We start from the raw sequence: 21,991 nt of genomic DNA, 5'->3' as shown, positions 1-21,991 counted from the left end.
GGCGAGTCACCTGTGGACCGGGGCCACCCTATGCCTCGGGGCAGATAAAAGCCAGCCAGCCCCAGTCCCAAGTTGCAGGAGCAACGTTGTTGCTAGCCTGTTCCTGCCTACACCCTGTCTTGCTCTCCTGCCAGAGTTCCTGACCCCACCCAACTCCCCGCCTTGGACCCTGCTTCAGCTTTGACGGACAGCCTCCATACCGCACCATCGACCTCGAACTGGACTCAGACCTCGCCTCTCGGTAGCCCCCAGGACCAGCACAACCTGGCAAATAAACTGATGTTATCAAGTTATTACACCATAGACACATCCACCTGCTTACACGTAGCGATGCTAGTCATTTGTGGACTAAGCTGGAACAGTTTCTTACACACTCCAAGTGCCCCAAGGCGTGCACAAGCCTTCTTGTTGCCACAAAACACAACAGGGCCAGTTTATTCAGGGCTCAACAGAAATTAGCAGTTATATTTGTCACAGACAAATTCTAATCAGATGGTCAATACTCACAAAGCAATCGATACAGAATTTCAAATCAGTGCAAAAATATACATACAATCAAAATGAAACCAAACACAAATACGTAGCAAAAATATACACAGAATCTCTCTACGAATATAGTATATACTCTGAAGACAAACTGATATTTAAATTAAAAAAAAGAAAGAGCACACCATATAAATAATTCTTTTACAGTCATTGCGTGTCAGGACTGATCATTCAAAGGCAAGAAGAAGGGGTTTACAAGGCAGACCTCTAGAAACTAGTACACAATAAAAACCCTGTTTAAGACAGAAAAACAAGTAAACAAATATGATGTGCATTTCTAGCTTCTGTTTAGGCACACAATGTGGAAACGGTTCACCTAACGGTTATAATTTTACAATTACTCTTGAGCGAATTATTAAGCACACAGATTGCAAAGAGCAAGAACTACACAATAGGCAAACTATTGCAGGTGGTAAATTTTGCATTGTGGCATAATCAGGGGTGCTTTTAAAGCTATTCACTACTAAACTTTGCTCAGCTTATTTAAATGGGTCTCAAACTTTCTCACACAGTGTTTCTCAGATTGATTTTTTAAAACCCAGGCCCACTTGTAAGCTTACTGCACTTTCAAAGCCATCTCTTTGGCTGGTGAGCACACACAACCTCTCACACATCAGGGCATGTATTCAGCACCCTGTGGGATCTGTGGACTGAGCCATTAATTCAATGCCAGCATTAGAGAGGTCCTACAACACGGAACCTCCAGGTCTTCCATTGGAGGAAGCAGGAAGGAGAGAAGCTCAGTGGCCAGAGGATCTCTTATCTACAGCTTGCAGGGTTAGCAAAGGTAGTTTGGGTGGCTGCAAAGCAGAGTCTCTGCTGCCAAGACAAAAATGTGTCTGGCTTTTCCACAGCTGGGCCTAATAGCTCCCTGCAACTTTCCCCCCCATCACCAAAGAGGAAAAGGGGGTAACTCCAGAGTATGAGAACCACTGCATCTACTACCAAAATGAGTAAATGTTTTACAGTTCAAGATGAGCCACAGCACTGAACATATGTGCACAGCATATATTTAGACTTCTAATACCCGACCGCACTGGAATAAAATTGATGTATTTGTACCGTAGCTGTGGCCTGAAGTTTGCAGTTCCACTAGATTATAGTTCCTATTTAGCCTTTATCGAACAAGAGCAAGAATGTATCTAGACATCTTCCCTTAGTTACAAAGAAATGAGCAGAACGACTTACAACAGATACTAATTTTTGCATTTAACATTTGCCAAATTAAGTTTCTCTTAGCTCATTTCTAACACATTATACTGTTGCTATTTTGGGAAACAGAGCAGTTATGGGCTCCAAAAGCACAAAATTGTGCCTGTCCTTTGTTTGTATAGATTTGGCCAGAATTGGTAGAAAGTGAATAAATTCTAACAAGGCCACATCAGAACAATCTGGTTTAAACAAATTATTGGAAAATTAAAGAAACAGGATCATCAAGAGGTGACCAAACATGAAGAATTTGCACATTATACTCACAGCAGTGGTCTTCAAACTGTGCTGTGGAGGTTAAACCTAAGATTCCTTGCAAGCTGATCAGAGATTCTCTTTGGTGAGATAATACACAATGGTGAACAAGCTCCCCTGAAAGACAGCTTGCCCACCACAATTAATTGTGCAGTGCAGTTCTGTATGGGGTGTTCTAGGGCACATTCATTATTTGTACGATACAACTCCGAAACTTTTACCAGGCTGGGCCAGTTTGAAAATCACTGACTGAGAAGAATGAGCACAGCTCAATACAGACATATATGGAAATTTAAAGCTAAGCAGCTGTTCCAAGTTCTCTCAACTGTAGATATGCAAGAAGGACCAAGCATGATCTACATAAAATGATTCATGCAATCCACCTCATAACACTGCACAAAGCATTCCCTGCTGAATACAAACCAAATTTCACTTTCCATATAGGAAATAATGCACACAGTTAGCACATGCAATCACTGTGATCGACACACATGTATTTTAGTATGTCTCTGGACCTCAACTGTCCCAGATTAGGGTTTCCAATCATGCGTGTTTTACACAGGGAAATATGCATGTGTGCTTGTCATATACAATTGCATGTACATGGGAAATTAAAATTCCCTGCTTGGAAGCCATATTTGTGTATGAAGTTTGGCATGTACTGAAATGTTACAAGAAAATGCAGCATTAAAGGGACCTATAAACATACTTTTTATTAAGTCTGATGGGAAGGGGCAGAACCCTGAAAATAGCTTCTTAGTTGTTTACAGAATGAATATCTTAATTATCATTTACATCAACGCTACTATAATTGCATAGAAAACCTTCCTTATAAATTATCTTCAGAAAATATAAACCTTCTTAAAAATATTCTAATTCAATATTTGTGTCAACACAAACTTTTCTCACCCTGGACTTCAAAAGAAATTTTTTTAAAACAAAAAACCGCCCACAGCTTTTGAAGGGTTCTACTTAAGAGGTTGCGTCAAGAAAGGCAATTAATACCATTAACTGTCATAAGCAAGTAGACTGACAAGCCTTCCAGTGGAAGCAGTGCATCGTATGGAAGCTTACAATCAACAGTCACCATCTTGTAAACATTAAATTTGCTAACCTAACTGCATTAAATTATGCTACTGTAAGCAATGCAAAGATTCGCTTTACATTCAACGCAGAACTATAGGAAGTTAAAACCATAACGAATGCAGCACCTGTTCCAGTATAACCCAATTCACAACCTAGTCAGTCTGAAGTACATGGATTTCAGCTACACATTTTGTTGGAAGACCTCCCTAACTTAATACAGACAGACAGACAGACAGGCAGGCAGACAGACAGACAGACAGACAGACAGACAGACAGACAGACAGACAGACAAAGGCTTTGCATGTGATCGAGAACTGGATCTAAGCAATGAGGCTGGGTTGTTTTTAAATCCCTATTTTGTTTCCTCACTCATAATCACCTCCCAAAGCTCCCATGGGGGAGCATCGAAAGGCTTTTCCTCCAACATGACCCATAGCAGCTTTGGGACAAATTTCAAGAGAGGAAACATTGCAAGCAATAATATAACTCTACCTTCTCTAGCGCCATGCAGACCTAATTTGGGGGAGACTAGCTGCTCTGAATCTTACACAACTATCAGAATATCTGGCTATGGATCTTTAATATAACATGATTTTGGGATGTAGTGCTTCAGCTCAGTGTGGTTGTAGATAAAGGGCAGACAGAATCATCACAGTAATTTGTTCCCATGGAACCGAACAGGGCTAAATTTACATAAGAGGTTTGGGAATGACTTAAGTTCTGCTCAGCTCAGGAAGAGAAAGGATCTTTGTACACATTTGATCCAATGCACAGTAGATCCAGTGTGCTGCCCCAATGTCACATTTGCAAAAAGACAGAGCTCCATCTGCATACACCCAAGCTACAAGATCTGTATACCACAAAATTGGAGAGCACAATGTGCTACAGTCCAATACACATTGAGCTGTGTGTGCATTGGTCCCAATGCAAGCATTGAAAGCTAACACTGTCCGTCGGACAGAATGTCTGTATAGGGTTTTACTTTACAAATCTTTAACACACAGTTTATATCTCAGCTTAAAAGTGAACTTTCAGTTAATTTATTAGTAGCCTGCTATATTCCTCTCCTGAATCTCTGAGTGGGCAACAGGAGGTGTGGGGGAGGGAGGGAGCGGGTAGTTGAATAGGCATAAATGAATATACTGGAATTACAAAACTGAATTTCCTGTGGTGTACTTCAGACACGACCTCAATCCTAAAATGCACTTGTACAAAAAGGGCTTTGTATTAAGCTATACCAAATATAATGCAATTTCTCTTACAATTACAAGTGCAAAACAAAGGTAGCACGTAAACAATGGATGCAGGTCCTGATTTTTTTTAAAAAAGAGTATTGGCTGAAATCAATAATGCAGTTGATTTCAAAGATCCCTGCCTGAAGACAGATTACAGCACTACATTTTTGTCAATGCTGACCTAAGCCTGGACATGAAGATGAGCGCTTTATGAGAAAAGGTGCGCTAGTGGTGATAGGGGGTTTTTGTCCTGGAAAGTTGGACCATGCATTTACTTCATAATGTATATAATGGTACACACACACACACACACACACACACACACACATCGATTTCAGAAACTCCACATCTCTGCACACCTGAGTGTGGACTTGTGCATCACATACAAAAACAATGCATTAATTAGCCACAATACTGACTCCAATACAGATTAAATGCTAGTTTCATGCAAACCATGGTTTGCAAATCAGAAGGATGTGCTCTCTCCTCAAAACTCCCCCCCCCCTTCCTCCACTGCCTTCCTGGAGTTCACTCTGGTTGCCTTACATTTGTGTCAAACCAGCCATGGTTCCCTTGTAGACTAGAAGCTGAAGTGTGCTTGCAAACCAGGGTTACCTCTGGGTTTACTGTGCACCATCACAAACCACGGTTATGCAAAGCCATAGTTAATGCAAGGAAGAGGGAGGAACTGCAAGTTTCTGCAACCCATGCTTTGCAGGGAGCTAATGGTACATCTGCACCACGCCAGAACCAGGTGAGAAACAGGCATGAAAATAATAGTGATGTAGCCTACTATTAGGAAAAATTGGTCCCCATGACAAATCACACCATCACAACTGGAAGTTTCAATGGTTTCAGGAGAAATGATAGAAACTGGCAGGAAATCCATTCCATCTCCAAAAAGACCCTAAATATCTCCCTGGTTTCAAAATTAATTTTCCATGGGCTGTGGTTAGAAAAACATCATTAATCTTTGGGTCCCTGTCCATTACCTCAAAAAAACCTCCAAAAAGCCATGGTCTACAAATAGAGAAAGGCTTACAGACAAACTATTGCTGAAATAGCCCTGTGAACGTACTCAATTACAATATTATTAGGATGGCATGTCACTTGGATTAAATATATGTGAAGAATGCAGTAAAAATGCAGTGGATAAGATTACATTCTGGGAAGAGCACTCTTTGCTGTGCCCGATGAGCTGTCTCACAATACATCTTCCACAGACCCCTAACGAGACATTGTTCCTTAGTTCACATGAAGTGGAGAAACTGAAATGCAAACAACAAGTTCTAGTTCCCAAACACAAAAACCAGATGCACAAGTACTGCTTGGTGTGCCAACTTTAGCTTGTTCTGGGGCACAAAGTTCACATATGAAGGGTTGAGTTGGACCAAAGACAAAACAAGCTGCCACTTGACTTCAAAGTAATCTCTCTTGGGTTGGACTTAAACTTTGTGCTGGAGATGTATTTCTCGTAGTGCACAACTTTACTCTAGCCAAGCAGCTGTGCAAACCAGTACTAAATTGCACAATATTTGTGCATGACAAGAACCAGTCACTTGCTGCAGCTTTCTGCCAACAAATTCATAGCATGCTACCGCCATTTATAACAGGGATTTATTTGGGGAAACATACACTCTTCATAAATAGCATATTGCACTGTGCTATTTCACTAACGAGCAGTGAAAATCAACAATATGATAAACCAAGGTAAGAACAGTTTATGCTTTCAGGGAGAAACTATAAATAACTAAATACAGAGCTTGATAACCGAAGAGGTACTGTGAAATAGTTCAAGGCTTTGAGCATATTCAGTGAAATTTGATGTTCCCTCCCCAGCCATAGGACAAACTGCATCATCCGAAATGAAACTCCCTTTAGTTTAAAAAGTAGTATTTCATGGGGGCAGTTGCCATTCAAGAAAAATGAGCCCCCTTGAATACTTCTATTCTACCTGCACAATATTTTATACCTTGAAGGATCGAGCAAGATGAAAAGGTCTTAAATGTCTATTCACATTCATCTGTGTATCAAAGCTCAGAGTTTTTGCAAAGAAAGCACCTGCCAATGTTACAAGAAGGTCTACAAAATATGCAGCATTCCCCAGCTAAACTCTGGTTGGTGTGGAAGTACGTTTAAACTGCAACGTGCTCTAACAATCTGGAAGACAAATACATGTAACAAAGAAGCCACAGTGTTTTGTTTTGTTTTTGCTGTGTGGCGCACAGTACATGAAGAGAGCCTTTGTGTAAACATAGTGCAAATCAGAAATGGACCTACAAGCAACACTGGAAGCTTTGTGCAGCTAAAGCACTGGCAATGCGCGGAGTCTCGCTGGGTGGGTCCAGTCCCGACGCCATCCTTCTCCCAGGAGACTCTTGCAGCGGTGACTGCCGCGTCAAAGTGACAGTGCTCCAGCAGACATTCCTGTTGTGTAGGAAGAGTTGTTCTGCAGCAATTACGCATGCAATGAGACAGCTGCTCACGGGAATACCTGCTGCAAACCAGAGCAACTTGCAGTTCCTTTAGGTTGCAAAGTGTCCCAGGCATGAATGCCTGGTGGAGCGGGAAAGGTGTTGCTCCCCTTCACTGCTTTTCTGATGCTGTGCATGCCACCGTTTTCAAAAAAAGCCATAATTGTGCACAAAAGCTTGATATGTTCTCATTAACTACATACGAAATGGGGTATTGGAATAGATGACGAGTGCAGTACTGCAGCTACCACAGCCCTCTCAGGCTGCTTCCAGATGGACAAAGGCAGCCTAAGCTTATTTGTTGCAAAAGCATCTGAAAGATGCAGTGTTGCATCTATAGGATTTTGACCCTGTTTGAGGGTACTGCTTCTGCATTCAGGAGTAAATGATATTCTCTCCATAATTAAATACAGCTTGTATTGGTATTATCAGAAACAATGCTAAAGTCACCAGCTATCTTGCTTAATCTTCCTTCTGTGATTAGCATCCACAGAAAGATACTATCTTCATTTGGACACAATGAAAAACTATGATTTATCTCCTCGTATCCATGCAGTGGCTGATCCCTGAAATGATAAATGATGGTTTTTATCATTACAGGAATGAAGTGTAGCATAGTTGAGAGAAGATCAGAAGCCTTTACTTCCTAACTAGTTTCAAATCATGTCTAAGCTCTAAACGGTGGTCAGTTTCAACTACAGTTTACTGAAACATGCCAGCTTCATAACTCATAAACCATAGTTTGTCCAGGTTCAGATATAACAACAAGTTACAATTAATCAAAACTGAAGTAGAAGCTTCTAATCTCCTCATGATAATTCTGGAGAAGGAAGTGGGGGAGAGTGCAAGTCTGAGACTTGATGCAGCTCGTTCACATAACCACAAACCATAGCTTAGCCTTATGTCTGAACAGAGTCTGCATTAACTTTTCCTTGTATGGTCAATATATTTATAGAGCAGGAAATGATTCCCTAGTTATAAGCAAGGACCTTTCTATGTAGCATTTTTATCTGCACAATCAGTACAGCCACATCTAGATCTAGTCACATAAGACACACTTTAAAGACAAACAAACATGTAGACCAGTTCATCAATAGAGAAGAAACTAAGGCATATTTCAACTTAGTGTATCAATACTTAACATAAATGAATGCTGATTTTTTTACTAAATTGTGCCATATTTACTGATTCTTGGTTTGCCATTCATAGTCTCTTTGTATGTTAAAATAATTTAAGGAATGAAATTAGAATAATAATTTAGGGAATGAAGTAAGAAAAATCTCAATATAGGGACCTGAACTATAAAAAAGAAACACACACACACACACACACACAGAGAGAGAGAGAGAGAGAGAGAGAAATGGAGAAATGGAGAAAACCAGAAGCTTGTAGTGTATAGAAAAAGATTGTGCAGTATAAAAATAGATAAAATTATATTAGGTTTTTAGGGTTCATTGGCCATGTTCACACATTATGCCATCAGAAGAAGAACTTCACCAGAGTTTAGTTTTCCTTTTCCTGAATGTCAGCCAGTCTTGCCTTTCTGGACAAGGGATTGTGGCTTAAAACAAAACTGGTTCATATAACAAGCAGAATCATGGTTTGCAGCTGGCTAGCTTTGAAACTGAGAACCACAATCCCTGGTCTGGATGGTAAGACGTTGTTTACCATTACATGTAGACACAGCCATTGAGTAGTGTGGAAGTGTTCATGCAGGCAAATAAAAAAAGTAGCTAAATATCCGAGGCACAATCCATACAGAGCTATGCATGCGGGAGGTGACCCCCATTGCATTCAGCCAAGCCTGCCAGCTCTCTGCTGAGTGCATCTTTCCAATCAAGGGAGTGTTGGGCAATTTGTGCTTTGCAGACTTGGAAAAGGAGCCGCTGGATCTCTTTTATATGCAGTTTGGAAGAGCCTCCCTTAACTGGAATCTGCCAGGAACGTTGTAGTGAACCTTGGCATGGTGGCAGCACACCTAGTGCAGCGGAAGATGGGATTGTGTTGCTGGAATGATATCCATTTGCTCCCAATCCTACTTAAAGCATTATTGCACAAGTAATCAGCAACATCAGAAAAGTGACAATTTTATCCCTTCACCATGTTTCCCTCTTGGGGAACGCCGGGGTAGCTTTAAAACTCTTTAAGTAGGTTTGGGGTGTTTTTTTTAAGGGTTAAAAACTTATTTTATAAAAATAAGTGACTCCCAGGGAGAATAAGGCGAGGAAAACGTAGTATATAAGGAGTACGGCATAATGGGATCTCTGCTCTATTGGCTACGGGCATGAAGCAAAAACTGGTTAATGGTTTATGGAAAGGCTACCTAATGCAAACTTCTCCGACCAACATGAGATGCATAAACTAAATCTCCTGTCGGCTACAGGATAGGCACTGTACAACAAACATAGAAATATAATTACAACAGGCTCTTGTGCAACCAATTCTTAACTTGGAACTGTACAAATACAGTTTTACACCAGGCAGATCCATCTCATCTATAGCAGGTGTGATGCATTGTTCTGTGGATATCATTTTCCATCAGCGTCCCACTTCATTGACCATCATGCTCTCAGATCTTGAGTCCTTTAAATTTCCTGATTTTTTCTGTTTCTGTTTCGATTTCTTTAGCATATGAACCTATAATAAATATGTTAAAAACAATCACCACAACACAACCTTTCTTGAAATCCATCCTTATTCAAAATAATTTTTTCTTAATGTCAAGAAGCAGCTTTACACCCCATTTTCTTCTTTCCCATCTACAGGTATTCGTAAAATACATAACAAAAGGCTGCTAGGGTAGACTAGAGTTGAGATTTAAAGGTGGGCGTTTAATTGACATGGACTCTTTCAACATTTCAGAGCGTACATGCTAAGAAAACACCCCCATAGCACAGATGTTACTTATTTTTAATCCATCCATCTTTCTCAAGAGATAACGCAGTGCACCTTGGGGACTGGATCTGGGCTGTGGGTTAGCCAACCCTACCTTAGACATTGCCCATTTTGGATGCAACATCAATTCTACAAGCTGAAATGTGCAAGAGCATTATGCTTGCACCAGTTAGCCCTTTCTGGCAGGCTAACGAGAAAAACTTCCCGGGTAAATTAACTTAATGGAAAATTGTAATGGCCAGAATAGGAAGAAACCACAATTTAAAACCATGCCTGAAATTAGTTTTGGATCCTGGTTTGTTCCGATTCTGGTTCAGATGTAAAGGGAAACTATGGTAAATTAAGCCAGGAAGACTTCCGTCACAGCATGCCAAGAAGGTAGGGAGGGAGAGTGGGGCTGCAGGCACAAAGCTCATGCAGCTTAAGAAGCCAACATGGATTATGTCTGAGCCTGAATGATCTGAAACATTGTTCTGAGTATTTATGGTCCATAGTAGCATGACCCAAGTGCAGCAACATTTCACACAAACACGCCCAACCCTCGTGCCACCTTCCAAAAGCTGACTAAGTGAGGCACTGGGCTTTAGAAAGGAAGTGTGAGGGTTGTGACAGGGTCCTAGAGTCCACGTCTCCTTCCCAAAGGCTAGTTAGCATTTTCCCAGCTTTGGGAAGGAGGTGGGAGGGCTGTAAGGTAAAGGGACCCCTGACCATTAGGTCCAGTCGTGACTGACTCTGGGGTTGCTGCGCTCATCTCGCTTTATTGGCCAAGGGAACCGGCGTACAGCTTCCGGGTCATGTGGCCAGCAGGACTAACCCGCTTCTGGCGAATCAGAGCAGTGCACGGAAATGCTGTTTACATTCTCGCCGGAGTGGTACCTATTTATCTACTTGCACTTTGACATGCTTTCGAACTGCTAGGTTGGCAGGAGCAGGGACCGAGCAATGGGAGCTCACCCGTTGTGGGGATTCGAACCGCTGACCTTGTGATCGGCAAGTCCTAGATTCTGTGGTTTAACCCACAGTGCCACCCGTATCCCGGGAGGGCTGTAGGACCCTGCTAAAGTCTTGCTCCTCCTCCTTAAAGCCCGGCACCTTGCTTAGCCAGCTTTGGGAAGGCAGTGCAAAGGCTGGAGGGGGGGGGGGACACACACACAAATATTAGCCTCCCTTACTCCCCACTTGGCAAGGCAGTGTGTGGCCCACTTGGTATGAAAAGTTGGGCTGCCCTGGTCTATAGGTATAGGGTGTATGCATTTTAATGCCATATCTCTAGAACATTCCCAACACAAAATGTTTATCAATACCTTTGGTCCTGCTGTAGAAATAATGATCTGGCCTGGTGGTTGGATCCAGGGCTCTCCATCAACTTGTACTGGGATTGGCTTCAGAAGCGTCAACCGGAAGTAGGAGCCCTGGGCTATTCGGATGCCTGAACGTAGACCCCCCTGGACCTGACCCTATGAAGAACAATCAGAACAGTCCTTTCAAAATCAAATATCAATGTAAAGAGAAACCACAAACTGGTTTTACAAGATAAAGTATTGATCAAACTTATAGCACGAGTGTACTAGATATTTACAATTCTGGAAAGCTTTCTTCACATGAAACATTTCCAGAATTGTGACCAGAGAATGTATTTTTTTTCGGGGGGGGGGGGGGAGATGGTAAGAGAATACAGTGGAACCTTGGTTCTCAAACAGCTTAGTTGATGAACAAATCGGCTCCAGAATGCCGAAAACCCTGAAGTGTTCCAGGTTTTGAATGTTTTCTGGAAGCCAAACATCTGATGCGGCTGTTGGCTGCTGCTTCCAGGGCGCCTGCGCCAATCAGAAGCCATGCCTTGGTTTCAAACATTTCAGGAGTCGAACGGACTTCTGGAAAGGATTAAGTTCGAGAACCAAGGTTGCACTGTACTTTGGTCACCAATACAGTTTATTTTTACAACCTCTCATTTAGATATCAATATAAATTTCATTTATGACTTAAGGCATCCCATGTCAAGTCAAATGGGGTTAAAATATTATTACGATTGGCATCACATTGCCTTTATAAGTCAAAGGAAGATATTTTTAGACATAAGGTGCTAATGGTTCTGTTTGATTTAGCCGAATGCAATGACGTTTAACACTAGGACTTACCATGTGAACAACCCCAGTGACACCAACTACTTCTAGTAAGCCATCGTCAATTCTTGGTTTTTCAAACCGATTATCGTTATCAGACCCCCAAAGATCGGCACCAGAACCCCAGCTGGACAAAATACAAAATAACTGTAAGTAACAAATTTTTCAAAAGCAAGTACCTTGTTCTTTAATCAGTGCAGCATAATATCCTCCCATGGAGAATTATTTTATAACATAACATAAAATAATTACATGAATATGTTCCCAAACCAGCAACCTTCATGCTTATAGTTCATACTTCTTACAGAAGCAATGACAGCAGAAGTATGAGGCCCATGTCCTCTACTGTCCAGAAGTGCAAAGAGTCACTTGTGCTTCTGTTGTTGACACTTCTTAAGTGGCCCTGTGAGCTGCCCTAACCCATAGCATTAAAAAGCTGGAGAGAAGGTACAGGAAAGGAGATGCATCCACTGAAGTGAATGGAGCTGGGAATGGGAATCTCCTTAAACAACATGGTGCCATCCAGATGTTGCTCCATCCACCCCAGCTAAAAGGACCAGTGGTCTGGGATGATGGGCGCTGCAGTCCAATAACATCTGGAAGGTACCACTTTGAACCTCTAAGGCGGGGGAGCAAAAAGAGTCCATTCTCATTCAATTAATCATTAATATATGCACTAAACTTATTTTTCCTTCAGACGCCATACTTGTGCCCCCAACCCACCTCCGAGATAGGATTCTCATTGCTTGTCAACATCAGCATAAAACACTCATGTGATGCTTTTTAGTTCTGTGATGTTAAAATCCATACCACCCAGAAACAGAATGGTTGCAATTTGACCACCAGGAGGCAAAAGATGTGACAGGCATAGTACTCATTTGGCTGTGTAAAATGCAAATATGTCCTCTCAAGTATGTATTTTACTTTTGGTAGTGGCAGATAAAGCTGGAGTTGTGCTCAAACTACAACTTTGTTAAGCATGGAGTTAAAGGAACCATAACCAGCTGTGAGCATAGCCCTTCTATCTAGGAGTAATGATTTGTCCAGAGAGGTTTTCATATCGCCATTGGAACTAGAGATCTACAACGCACTCTGATTATCAGGAAAGTCACCAACCTTCGGGCAGACTCTGTGCTTTTGACTTAATGACCAGCAGAGGGCACTTTAGGATACCTCAGAAGATACAACAAGTTACTAAACGAAGTGGAGGTGAGCCTTTAACCTTAGACTAACTACAAACACTTTATGCTAATCTAGGAACACTAAAGGCTCTGGCATGAAGATATATAAATAAGAAGAGAATGGATATCCTGATGAACCCTAACTCCACCAGCAAGCAATGTATCAGCTAGTCTATCAAGCTGCTTAGCTAGAATGGAGATTTTCCGGTTAGAGCCATATACTATCTAGACTAGACATGATATAGGGACCTTAAGAGACGTGCTATCATTATACAGTTTATTTGGAGGGGAATATGACTGTGCAAGAAACGAGTTCTGCAGTTTAGGTTGAGTCAGAATACCAGGCCCATAATACATTATCTTTTAATTTACAGAGAAACGTTAGAAAGAAAACAAACATTTCTTATATTTAAAAAAATGTATAATTTTTTTAAAAAAAATCTCATCAAAACCTTCTTCCAATTCTCCTTAAAAAATTATTATGCATTTGCATCTGACAACTCTTTGAACAGATGCTGATTTATCTAAGGTTTGTCTAGGTCTATTTCATCAAGAACATTAGTAGAACTGGTTTTGTTCAATTCTTTTGTGTTGTAACTCTATATTTAAAGGAATAAGAACATACTGATGTAGCCCGTGTTTTGCACTTAGGAGGCTGCTGGCATCTCTAGTTTGAAGGGAGGAGGAAAAGAATTTGGAAAACAATGAAAAGCTGTTGCCAACTGGAACAAATGATTACTGAGTTAGGAGGATCAATGGAATGACTCAATATAAGGCAGCTCTTCAAATCGTTGCAAGCTGAATGGACAAAGGCAAAAGGGAGAATGAACAGAGCAGCCCAGATTCTCTGAGTTAAGGTGAGTGTGTCTTTACACATTTCTGAAATGGGCTACACTTTATCAAAATAGTTGCCTCTCTTCAAATCAATGTATTTCAACTCTGCAAACAGTTCTTGCTGACACCTGACCAACTGTGATATACTTTCAGCATCAGTGAAGCTGAAGCTAAATGGAGGAATCCTATTGAAGAGATTATGGCTATTAAAATGCAGAACAGGGTGCAACCCTAACAGCAGGATTCTTTTCCTCCAAAAGACAAGAACTCTGACAAAACCTCATGCACAGACATATGTACGGTTTCTACCTGGGAATATTAATGAAAATAAGGCCTTCAATATTTGGAAGCTCAACTTCATGCTGGTCCACTTGAAGCTTTATTTCTTTATGAAGATTTCTTGTGTGGCTCATTTTCTGCAATCCAACTTTTACATAGACACCCTTGTTGTGAAACCTAGAAAAAGAAAGTCTTCGTTCAACACATACAGAGCGTTTCATATTGCATCATTTTGCTTTCCTTGCTGATAAAAAATTGAAGATGAAAATGTATTCAGGGAGTAAGAAAATACTCAGGTGCAGAATATAACTAAAACACAAGCTACACTTCTTTAAAAAAAAAGGTTGAACAACATGTACAACTACATACTACAGCTCCCAAGAATGGGACAATTCAAAACAAACCTACTGATCTTCCCTGGTAGCCAGCTGTTTCATAGCATAACCTGGCTAAATACACCCTTAAATGGAAATATCAAAACAAACGTCCAGAAATCTAATCAGGAAATTGAAAAAAAGTTTGATGCTATGAATATTTACTAGGGAGCTATGTTGAAAGTAGCTTATTCCATAGTATTTGTGCATAGGGCTGTTTAAAAAAAGAATGCAAGGCTAAACTGACTTCAGTGTGGCTTAAACTCAGAGAAACAAAACTTTGAAAGAAACATGCAACCTTCAGTAATGTTCACTACACATATTGCTATGCATTCTACACTTTGGACTAGTAAATAATATCCTTGTAGGAAGAGACCACTGAAGACTAAGGGTGTTTATGTAATATTTGTGCTTACGTACAAATCTACAATTTAAGCATAGGTGGAGGTACACCTTGTCACTCTGACAAACAATTCCACTGCCCCGTCAGATCTCCAGAACCCCAAACAGTGCCTACCTTTCTTCAGCTCCCAGTTCATCCATCTCTCCCTTACCCCCTCTAAAACTCACTCAAACTAGTTTCTTTGTTCCTGTACACACCCAAACCTAGTTTCCCATTATTTATCCTTAGTGGGGATGATGAGAGGAATGCTTCCTAAGGAGATTCTTAGCCTTTCAAGGCCATATACCCATAAATTACCTAACAAAGGATGTAACTGGCAGCTTGGCTTCTGATCATTAAGGTATACTGAATAGTCAGAACACCCTAAACTGTGGTCCGAACTTCCAGGCAAGTCCACAACATTCTAATTCATCTTAAAACACACAGATTTTGCAGTGATGCGTTAAGCTGAGGCCAATTAATTATGGTTTGCAGTTGTGAAAGAAAGGAGCTCTTCAGAACAGTCATGTAAATATATCTTGCTAGTGTTTTAAATCAGATAGGGAAAACCACATTACAGATCCTGCCTACATGGTTCCAATTCACAGAGAGGGTGTGGCAGGAAGCCACAAGAAAGTGCTCCCACACCCACCTGTTTCATATTGATGCAAGTGCAAAGGCTTTGCCTACACAATGGGACAATTCCAAGCTAATGTCCATTTATTGATGTACCTGATACCCCAGGGGAAAGTAAATATATATATTTAAAAGTAAATATATGTATATCTATATATAGGGATTATATATAGAGGCCAAAAATGTTACAGCAAGAACAAAATAATCTTAGGCAGTGTCAAAGAAATAAGCATCCATGTTTTTCTCTGTGAATACGAATGAGAAAGTTTTATCCATTTGCACAAGAACAGGGTCCACATACCTGCTATTGAATTTGTCTGGCTCCTCTTCCCTGGCATGATGAAAACCTAGGCTCAGCTCTGCATCAATTCCAAGGCCACAGTAATTGTTCATTTGCACAATCTAATAAAATAGAAAAAGTAAAATTTTACAACCTAGTCCAGATTTTTTAATTTCCAACCAAGGGAATGGAACATTCACATCACAACCCCTTCAACTACAGGCAACGACCGATTCACGCACATCCACTGACACCCAACAACACACACACATCATGGCAACCCAGAAGAAGCCAGAAAGGGGGGCGTAACAGGGGCGGGGTCGTAACAAAATAAACACGAGAAAAATACCTTAGGAGGCTCAGGCTCTAACACGCCGTTTTCTGCGCTTTCAATAGCCTCTTGAGCATCTAAAAGGATGGTCCAGCGATCCATAAGCACATCATCAGCTTCATCTACAGATATCAGAATGGAGTATGGATCTTCGCCACTATATCCAGCACCCCAGCGGAGCACCCTTCCCAAGTCATTACCTGTTTTTAAAAAGGACAAGTTTTTGTTAACAACCTATATGAAAGCAAAAGCCCTCACTCCAAAACAGATCATGCCTACTACCTAGGTACTTCTGTGCCACATTTTTCTTTTAATGTAATTTGCAAATTTACAATGCTTTAAACTTTTTGTTGCACTTGACCTCATCATTAACAAATATTCTGCTCGCCAGAACAGCAAACCAGAATATTTTCAGGGGAGGAGGGAACCCTGTGAAGTCATGAGTGCAAATAACAATTTCGCATTGCTGTTCCTGAAATCCAGTTTCAAACTCACCTGTTCCCAAAGGTAAAATAGCCACAGACGGCTCTGAACAGGCAAGCTTGTGTCTGATCTCTTCCAAGGCGCCAAGAACCCAACCAACAGTGCCATCACCACCACACACCAGTATTCGGAAACATGGAATTTGAGAGAATGTGTGAAACCTTCAATATAAAAAGCAAAACACAAGTGAGCACAACATATTTGCAGGAATGCTCTTAAATTCAAACCCACATTCAGGTCTCTAATTATTTAGTGGATATGGGGTTGTAGCCTAAGGCTCAAAAATATGTGTTTCATGTGATCCAAAGTTCCCTTCCAGCAAGTTGTGCAGTTCTTCAAATGCAGGACCACAGGTTTATCTCCAGATTATTATGGGACTTACCAAGTGGTTTCCAAATGTATAAGAAATATGCCTAGCTAGCCTAATGCTAAGAAGAGAGAGTGAAAAAGACCCCAACTACTAGTACAACAAAGAACCACTGGTAGCAATTTTAATTGATTTTTTTTAATTAAAAAAAAAGCATTATACACACTTATTTATTTCAACACTTGGAAGGTTAGCTCCCCAAGGAGGCTTTCATCATACTAAAATATAAATAATCCTATAGAAATAATAAAAGGGGCCACTGCTACCTTAAGACTGAAAGATGTAGCAAACAGCAAAAGGAAACTAGATTGACTCTTTAAGTCAGATAATAACAGTTCACTCTAATTTTCAATAAAAGACAAGAAAGATCATTAGACTTTGCAGTTTTCACTCCCAGTTCACACTTGGGACATCACTGTACAAACAAATGAGCTTCTGTTGCATTTGTTTAACTGCTGCCAAATGCCAGATGTAAAAATAGAAATGCTATTTATTAAGCCCACCCCTACAGTTCTGTTAGCTGACCGTAAAAGCTGTTGGAAATGGTGAAAAGGTTTATTATTTGACACGAGGGTTATACATCCCCAATGCCACTGAGTCTTTTGGCATTGACAGTGATCATCCTCAGCTGTACTACTACTCACACTGCAGCTGTGCCCAGTTTCCACAATGCAAAGCTTTTGAAACTGATGGCTGGGGTCCAAAGACCTGGACAAGAAGTCCTGCACATCCATGAGGCTTTGGATTGGCAATCTGCAAATAGGAGCTCTACACCACTACTAAAGCATGGGGTTTCAGAAATTATTTATGACGCAGCATAGCAGCTATGTTCAAAGAAAAAATGAAACCCCTAACAAATCCCACTAGGCAGCTGCTAAGACCTTGGAAGCACCTTAAACAGTTTCTCAAAACCCAACCCTTGTATTTGTTTGCTGGCCAATGTTGAAAGCAAGTATGCCTTTATGACGACATTGTGAGAAAACAGTTTTAAGTAAAAATGAACCATGGGTTGGACTCAGCTGAACAGTTGCACTAGCAGGAGCTAAATTAGACTTTCTCTTCCTCTCATAGAATCATAGAGTTGGAAGAGACCACAAGGGCCATCGAGTCCAACCCCCTGCCAAGCAGGAAACACCATCAGAGCACTCCTGACATATGGTTGTCAAGCCTCTGCTTAAAGACCTCCAAAGAAGGAGACTCCACCACACTCCTTGGCAGCAAATTCCACTGTCGAACAGCTCTTACTGTCAGGAAGTTCTTCCTAATGTTTAGGTGAAATCTTCTTTCTTGTAGTTTGGAACCATTGCTCCGTGTCCGCTTCTCTGGAGCAGCAGAAAACAACCTTTCTCCCTCCTCTATGTGACATCCTTTTATATATTTGAACATGGCTATCATATCACCCCTTAACCTCCTCTTCTCCAGGCTAAACATGCCCAGCTCCCTTAGCCATTCCTCATAAGGCATCTCCTCTAGGGCTGGGCGATATATCATCCAAAATCGGTGTGAAGTCCATATTGTGATGTCGGTTTCGCAATTTTTGACCTGGCAATATATCACAAATCATGATGTGTGTGTGCACTATCAAAAATCACTATGTGGGGGCGGAAACCATGAAGCCAGCCAATGCCTCTACATAGCTCCATCCTTATTCAAACATCAAGCAGCTTAGTTTCAGCAGCTGAACTGTATAATTTTCTTTCAAGACTAGGAAGTGGAAGAATGAAAGCAAGGAGCCCAACATACCATTAAAGTACCACTTGCAAATAATAATAATAATAATAATACATTAACAGAGATATCTGAATTGGGCAAAACCTAATAATTACCCAGGCAGTGGTCCTCCATTCGTTAGTTCAAAGACTTGATGAGGATTTAACAGTTTTCTAAAACTGTAGAGCAAAGCCCGGCCTTTAAGTCCTCCACTCTTTGGATTCACAAATACAAGCAATGGGCAGCAGTTCTGAGGAAGGTTGGTTTGCTAGAAGAGGGGGAAAGCAGTGGTTAAACAACGCTGCACATGTGCTCAAACAGACACCATTCCAAAAATACCCAATGAAGTCTAAAAAAGGAAAACATAAAACATGGGCTTCTAAGAGGCTCAGGGCACTATCTACTTTACCTCATTCTCATACTATCTACTTTACCTCATACCTCATTTAGGTTTTTTCACTGCAGCATTAAAAAGAAACAATTTCAAAAATTACAGGGGTGTTTTTGCCCCTCTTTTTTGTACATGCAAGCAATGCAGGAGCTTGGGACTTAAGGGTAAATAAGGAACTAAACCATTTCCTACAATATAAATCATGCAAATTCTGTACTTTTTGGAAGTAATATGTACACAGGTGGTGAACTATAATTTAGCACTTCTACACATTTATTTATTAGATGTATATACTGCTTTTCATCTGAGGACCACAGGGCGGTTTACAGTATAAAAACACAAAAATACATAACACAATAAAAACCAAACAATACTCCTCCAGTTTAAAAGGCTATAGAAGAGGACTGTTTTTGCTTGGTGCCTGAAGATATGTAATCAAGGCGGCAGGCAAGCCTCCCTGGGGAGAGCATCCCACAAACACATTAACAAGCAACAGCTATACAGCTCATTTATTATGTCTGAGGTGGTTCATAAACATTATTGCAGCTTACAACTAACTTGCAAACCATGCAGATCTTGTAAGATAATCAGGTGGTGGCGTATCTAACAGCGCCCAGTAAGAGGGCAGCTCCATACTTCAACTGTAACAGCAACCATCATGTTTTCTGTTTGAAGTAGAATTAACATGTTTGCTTCTTTAAATATATCCCTGGGATGAATCATGGGGCTGGGGCTTCGGCAGGTGTACACAACTTGTTTAAAAAGATATGTATATGCTGTTCCTACTGCACCCACTTGCTCCAAACAAGACTTAGCCTACCCACACCAATAATGTTTTCTTACATAAAATGCGGTGTCACTCTGAGTTCATGACAGAGGCAAGATTGCAACAATCCTCAATTTATAATCGGAATTGAGGATAAGGTACTGATTGTTTCAGGCAGCTGCTAAAACACACGGACAGCTTGCTTCTATCTCTGTAGGCAACTGGTAATCATACCAGCAATGGAAGAAAGCAACTTTTGTTAGCTTAGGCAAATAAGAGCTGGCAGCTACAGAGAGAGATTTATTCTGCATAGAATGAATGACCTAACATAACCAAACCCAGATCTGTTTGTGCCTACAGATCAACAATGGCAGGATACATCATGAGATGTATCAGGCATCACACACCATGGTTCGCACTAACCACAATCTGGAACTGAAAAAATGCTGAGCAGCTGACCACACTGGCAAACTATGTTTTAGAACAGGTTCTCTGCTTTGGTTTTCCATTTGTTCAATACTTAAGATGCACAGGTCACCAGAGGCAGAGCAACAGTGCTAACTACAGGTTGGTAAATTCAGATATCACATGTAAACCACGGTTAGCACAATTCATGATTTGCTAACCCCCTCCAGACCATAGTTTCAAATCATGGTCTGCTGGCCAATCATAAACCACCGTTTATCCTTAGCCCTTGGTACTTGGTTTAAATTTACACACATACACCTGAAAAAGAACCCCAGAGTCTAAAAGACTATAGTATTTTTAACTAGCTAGTTCAGATAGGAATACTATTCTGCTTCTATATTCTATATGCACTAGAATAGCTCTTCCCTCTTAATCATTGACTACTTGGCATGATTACAATGGGCCTCAACTTCCTAGTGATTGTATGTGGAGTGAAACAAATGTGAAACTACTATGATTACATAAACATTAGTGCTTCCAAAATCACTTTTGGTTAACAGCAGTTGAGCATGTTGTTCAAATCACAAACCATAGTTTGTCTTAACTATGGTTAGTTAAATCAGGATAGCTCATACAGTATGGTTTGAAGTTAGCTTGTTTCCATTAACCCTAGCTAAGATTAGCCACACTCTGGGTCCAGATGACAGCAATCTAAAATGGAAGAAATAGCTTTTTAAGTCCTCCTCATGGCCATGCTGCTGAAGAAAGGGGGCAGGAGTGCAAGAGCAAAGCTCACTGCAGTTTCTTCTAGTATTACTAAACTATAGCTTAGCCTTACGTGTGTGTGTGACTTTCATGCTTTACTTTCCACGAAGGAAAAGCTCAATATAAGAAGCCACTCCTGTTTATCTTTGCATCTCTCTTCCTGCAGCAGTTTTCCCTGCTCTTCGCTCTCACAATTCCCAGAGAAAATGAGAGCCATGCAGGGATAAACAGAGAAAATCAACCAGTAGCTCCTCTGTTCCCATGTATGATCTTAAATTTTCTTGGCCTGTAGATGGGGGAGACTTCAGTCATTTCAAAGGCAAAGCTGCTCAGATGAAGAGTAGGGTTTACCAGCACGGTACTTCCTATGATGCCTGCAAACAATTTCAGTAAATACCCCCGTTAAAAATCATAATGCATATTATTTGCTCTTCCTGTGCAGTTCCTGTTTGCACAGATTCAGCCTGTCCTATATGCTCCCAAGGCGCCCAATTTGCGTTATGCCCCACCTCGACATCAGTCATTTTGTTACTTTCTCAAAATTCCGAACATGCCCACTGGCCTGAACAAGTTGGTGAATGCTGGTGTAACCTGACTCTTATTTATGTTAATCCAATTTCTGCATTAAAATAATATGCACAGGGGCCTCTGCAATGGTGATGGAAAAACAGCAAGAACTGTCGCTCTCGCCGTTTATCTTCAAGTGAGAGTGGAGGCTTTCCAAAAGCTTCATTATAAATCAAAGATATATGCAACTACGCCCATTATTCATCAGGCAATCTTCAAAGCCTATATTTAGAATGCCATTTTCCCTACACTTCATAAGAAAAAAAAACGGCCTGTTCTGGCCCCAGATGCAAGCACCAGCAATAGCACAATCCGGCACTGCAAAAATAATGCAACCAACAGGTTAGGTAGTGAATAAATCAGTCTGGAGAGAAAGACCTAAGCTGTTGGTCTCGTTCATGTACCTGCTACTTT

The 21,991-nt window shown here is 40.8% G+C and overlaps 1 protein-coding gene across 1 annotated transcript in view; it reads right to left on the bottom strand.

Moving 5' to 3' along the window:
• Positions 1-4,421: 4,421 nt before the first annotated feature.
• The window catches only part of DGKQ (diacylglycerol kinase theta), a 63,656-nt gene continuing 46,086 nt past the window's right edge, over positions 4,422-21,991 (bottom strand). Inside the window, exons 16-23 of the mRNA XM_083718640.1 lie at positions 18,797-18,948; positions 16,616-16,764; positions 16,139-16,320; positions 15,811-15,911; positions 14,148-14,294; positions 11,839-11,950; positions 11,005-11,157; positions 4,422-9,442 (exon numbers count right to left, since the gene is read on the bottom strand). Coding sequence (XP_083574766.1) covers positions 9,344-9,442; positions 11,005-11,157; positions 11,839-11,950; positions 14,148-14,294; positions 15,811-15,911; positions 16,139-16,320; positions 16,616-16,764; positions 18,797-18,948 — 1,095 coding nt within the window. The 3' untranslated portion in view covers positions 4,422-9,343. The remainder of the gene's footprint in view (positions 9,443-11,004; positions 11,158-11,838; positions 11,951-14,147; positions 14,295-15,810; positions 15,912-16,138; positions 16,321-16,615; positions 16,765-18,796; positions 18,949-21,991) is intronic.

This window comes from Podarcis gaigeae, assembly GCF_964106915.1.
Source record: "Podarcis gaigeae genome assembly, chromosome: 17".
NCBI lineage: Eukaryota > Metazoa > Chordata > Lepidosauria > Squamata > Lacertidae > Podarcis > Podarcis gaigeae.
Note: the sequence above shows the minus strand (reverse complement) of the source record. Positions and strands in the feature narration are given on the sequence as shown.